General features: G+C 35.7%; 1 protein-coding gene across 1 annotated transcript; it reads right to left on the bottom strand.

Moving 5' to 3' along the window:
• Window positions 1-2,025: 2,025 nt before the first annotated feature.
• On the bottom strand, window positions 2,026-3,124 carry LOC100953776 (olfactory receptor 9K2). Its single transcript, XM_003790471.2, has one exon. It carries the CDS (start codon window positions 3,050-3,052, stop codon window positions 2,045-2,047), a length of 1,008 nt encoding a protein of 335 aa, XP_003790519.1. The 5' UTR covers window positions 3,053-3,124; the 3' UTR covers window positions 2,026-2,044.
• Between the last annotated feature and the right edge of the window lie 1,326 nt (window positions 3,125-4,450).

Here is a 4,450-nt window from a genome sequence, read left to right as displayed (position 1 = left end):
GTGTTCTGATCATAAAGGGATGCTGGATGTTATCAAAAGCTTTTTCTGCATCAATTGAGAGAATCATGTGGTCTTTGTTTTTTAATTTGTTTATGTGGTGTATTATATTTATAGATTTACGTATGTTGAACCATCCTTGAGATCCTGGGATAAAAAGCTGTGGATTTTCTATACAGATTCTACACCAAGGTGAGGAGGCATTCCCTTTATTTATAGTTTCTGAGAGCTCCTGCAAATTTTATGTTGAACCATGACCACATGCATACTTATTTAACTTAAGATTCAGCTCCTTTTTTGCATTCTCCTCGTAGTGATCAGTTCATTGCTTGCGCATTTTACCTACAATCTTTCAAATCTGCCTTTTTCTCATTGACATTGGCATACGTTAAGCCCACATCAATGTCATGAACCATGGCAGTAAGTTCCTTGACTCCAATCAAATGTCCTTTAAATCCATCTTCTACGCAGCCCGAGAAGAGTTTCCCTGATTACCAGCCACCTTTGTCAGCCCCCGACCCTGTGATCTTCATTACCACTTTTGGCACAAATCTCTGGATTGTGGTGTATGCCAGGAGAGTTGACCATCTCACAAAATTATAAACTCCCTAAAGAACTAGGTTTTTGATCCCTGAGCCTAAAATGAGGGCAGTACAAGTATTTGACAAAATTAATCAAATAAATAAATTTAGAGGCATAGATGAGCAAATTTTGGATTATACTCTATTTTGATATAGATTATACTCTATTTGACTCTCTCAATTCTATACTTTCATTAAATACTCCTTAGCAAACACAAGATAAAATTCTGAAGATCAAAAATGAAAGAATGATTTCTAGAAATTTTTTTCAGATTTCTACTGTCCACTTTAGTTTTTCATATTAGGTTACAGCAACTAGCAGTGCCACAGAACACTTCACAATGCTGGAGTATATGATGTTCCACCTTGGTGTATACAGTGAAGGTTAATTCTTTCTTCTTGTTACTTCATCTCTATGTAACACATATAAAATATTTGATCAAGGGACACTTGTGAAAACAGGCTAATGAAACTAGTTAAAAATTACAAAAGTATTTTACTTATTTTTATTTCAAAATATTAAGAGAGTATAAACAAATGCTTTTGTTACGTGGAAATACTGTATAGTATGCTAAAGTCAGGGCTTTTAGAGTGTATGTCACCAGAATAGTGTCCATTGTATACACTAGTAAGTTTTCGTCCCTCACATTCCTCACATTCCCCCCACCTCTTGGTTTCCAGGGTCCTCTCCAGCTCTTTGTAATGTTTAACTTTCACTTTTTAATGAGACCATGTAGCATTTGTTTCTCCATTCATGAGATACTTTACTTAGAATAATCATCTCCACTTCCATCAAAGTTGCTTAGAAAGACATTATGTCATTCCTTTTTATGGCTGAGTAGTACTATATGACGTACAGGGTGAACATAAGGTTTGTGTGCAATTTCCTATGTTAAACTATTTTAATTGCACACAAACCTTATGTCCTCCCTGGATAGATATTGTAGTTATACACCACATTTTCTTTAATCTACTCACAAACTTATGGACACTTAAGTTGATTCACATCTTTAAAATTGTGAATTGCGCTGCACCAATATTCAAGTGCAAAAAATTTGTTAATCACCTATGATTATGTATAGGAGGAATGGGTAACCTCAAAGACAAACACTAGATAAAATTTTATTTTATTAAAATAAAGCAGTAATAAAATAAAATATTAAAATATTGTTCAACAGTATGCCATAAGAATCGACATACATAAATTCAAATGAAGTTATATTGGACACAAGTGGAAGAGCTCATCAGTAAAAATGTTCCACTAATGCTCAAGACATCTACATCCGAGACTTTCAAAATTAATAATGTCTCAGGGAGAAAGTAACCTATGCAAAGGGTATATCACATGGAAAAAGCGACAAACAATATTTTTAAAATATTCAGGAGAATGAATTTCATTAATGGCATCTATACAAGGGGCATAAAACATAGTAGCCATGGAAAAATTGAAGAAAGAAAAATACTCCTCACAGAATAGTATTTTTCTTCTCTAGAACTTTTTTTATGGCCTCTTTGACATCTTTGTTCCTCAGAGAATAAATCAAAGGATTCAACATGGGAGTGACCATAGAATAACATAAGGATGCCACTTTGCTCAGTTCAGGAAATCTGTCAGGAGTGAGATACATAAAAAAGACAGCACCATACAGCACGCTCACTACTCCAAGGTGGGAACTGCAGGTTGAAAAGGCTTTCTTACGTCCCTCTGCAGAGCGCATCTTTAGAACTGTGGACACAATGTACATGTAAGAAACAACAATGACTATTATGGTGGGCAAGATGATAATGCAGGATAAGGAAAAAGATACCATTCTGTGGATAAAGAGGTCAGAACATGATAGTCTCTGAAGTGGGCGAGGATCACAGTAAAAGTGATCAACAGCCCGAGAAGCACAGAAAGATAAAGTAAATGTCATGCTGGTCTGAAGGACAGAAGAAATGCAGCCACAGAAATAAGAACCCGCCACCAACTGAGTGCAGAGACGAGTGGACATCTGCACAGAGTAGAGGAGAGGGTTGCAGATGGCAATGAAGCGGTCATAGGCCATGGCTGCTAGGAGAAATCCCTCAGTGACAATGAACAGGGCAAAGAGAAAGAGCTGAGCCACACAGCCCATGAAGGAGATGGACTTGCTCTCAGACCAGAAGTTGATCAGAGCCTTAGGCGCAATAACAGATGAGTAGAAGAGATCAACAAAGGAGAGATTGCCTAGAAAAAAATACATGGGTGTGTTCAGCCGAGGATCGGTCACAATAATGGCCATCATCCCAACATTTCCTAGAAGAACCATGGCATATACGAGCATAAACAGCAGGAAGAGGAGGATATGGATCTCTGGGCAGACCCTGAAGCCTATCAGAATGAAGTCAGTCATTTCTGAGTGATTACTTGTTTCCTTGTCACCCATGGCAGACACCTGCTGAGAGTCACAAGGCAAAATAAACAAATGACCTCCTGGCTTTGAGTACAGCATTGCAAACAGCCTTTTACACAGTTAGAAATTACAAAGCTACTCTATAATCATAATTCATTTTAGTCTCATGGATACACTATAGTTTATATTAAATCCAATCCAACCAATTAATGTTAAATACAAAGACTGTTTACCTTAATTCCTTTAAGTGGTGGAACTTTGTCTTTTGTTTCTGTATCTAGTACAATGCCTTTCTACCCAAATATCTTTCACATTTACAAGTGTCACTTCTTTATACATTTCCTGCTCATGATTTACAGAGTAACATCAACATCATGAAGCAAGGACCGGAAGAGAGCACCAAAAATTTAGTAAATTACATTTAGGAAGCACGTTAGTAGTCTGGGTTTGGAGATATTTTAGGATTAAGTAATCAAGTTTAGGAAAATTTGGGGGTTCAATTAAGAGAATGAATAGATATAAAGAATTTTTAAAAGAATAATTGGGAAGTAACAACTACCTTTTGGAAGTCATGGAAACTGAATTATAACAAAAGTTTTATAGCCACTAAGATAATGGATATACACAACCAAACACAAAAATTATTGATACTTACCTTTTAGGAATTCTCTCCCAGATAGGCCATCAAAAATCCTTTCATAAGGAAAATTTTCCTGCAATTCCTGAGCCCATGATGCACATCTCTTTAAGAAGAGATCTACAAGTAGTTAAGAGGAAAAGTCACTGTAGAATTCATACTACCAGATAAACATGTGGGGGAATTGTTGATTGCATACTCATCTACTGTGAATATCACCTGATTAACTCATTTGTTAGATGGCTCAAATAGAATTTTTAACTCCTTATATTAACAAAACAGTCCACTTTTTCTCTCACCTCAGAGCTTTATATCCCTAATTCTAATTAGATAAGAATGCTAGCAAATCTTTATGTGACACTTTTTGTAGGCCAGATACCTTTCTAAAGGCTTTTATATAGTTCATTTAGTCCATATCATAATAATATATGGCTAATATATTCCCACACTCACAGATGAAAAATTGAGGTACAGAGAAAAAATGTCTGTTGAGATTCACCTACTATGGTCAGAATCAAGAGTTGAAACCAAAATACCTGGCTCCAGAATCCACGCTCTTAATCATGACTAATAATTACTTACGACACTGTGTCGTCTTTTGATTAGGACGTCTTCCTGTTTCCTTAACTTACTTACTTTTTCTTGTACTTCAGTTAAAGTTTCTTATCTTCAAACTAAATCCTCTAATTCTTCAACTCAGGTCAAAGCATCTCTTTCAAAGATGTCACTATCTTTTAATATTAATATGAAATATTAAGCATTCTTAAATTGACAATAACTAACTTAAGACCAAACTCAACCTGTTCTCCATATATTGCTGGCATTTAGTTCTGTGTCGGACAAATATCAGTCAATATGTG

Source organism: Otolemur garnettii, unplaced genomic scaffold (genome assembly GCF_000181295.1).
Source record: "Otolemur garnettii isolate 467f Iridium unplaced genomic scaffold, OtoGar3 scaffold00043, whole genome shotgun sequence".
NCBI lineage: Eukaryota > Metazoa > Chordata > Mammalia > Primates > Galagidae > Otolemur > Otolemur garnettii.
This window is presented reverse-complemented; position numbering and strand designations above follow the sequence as displayed.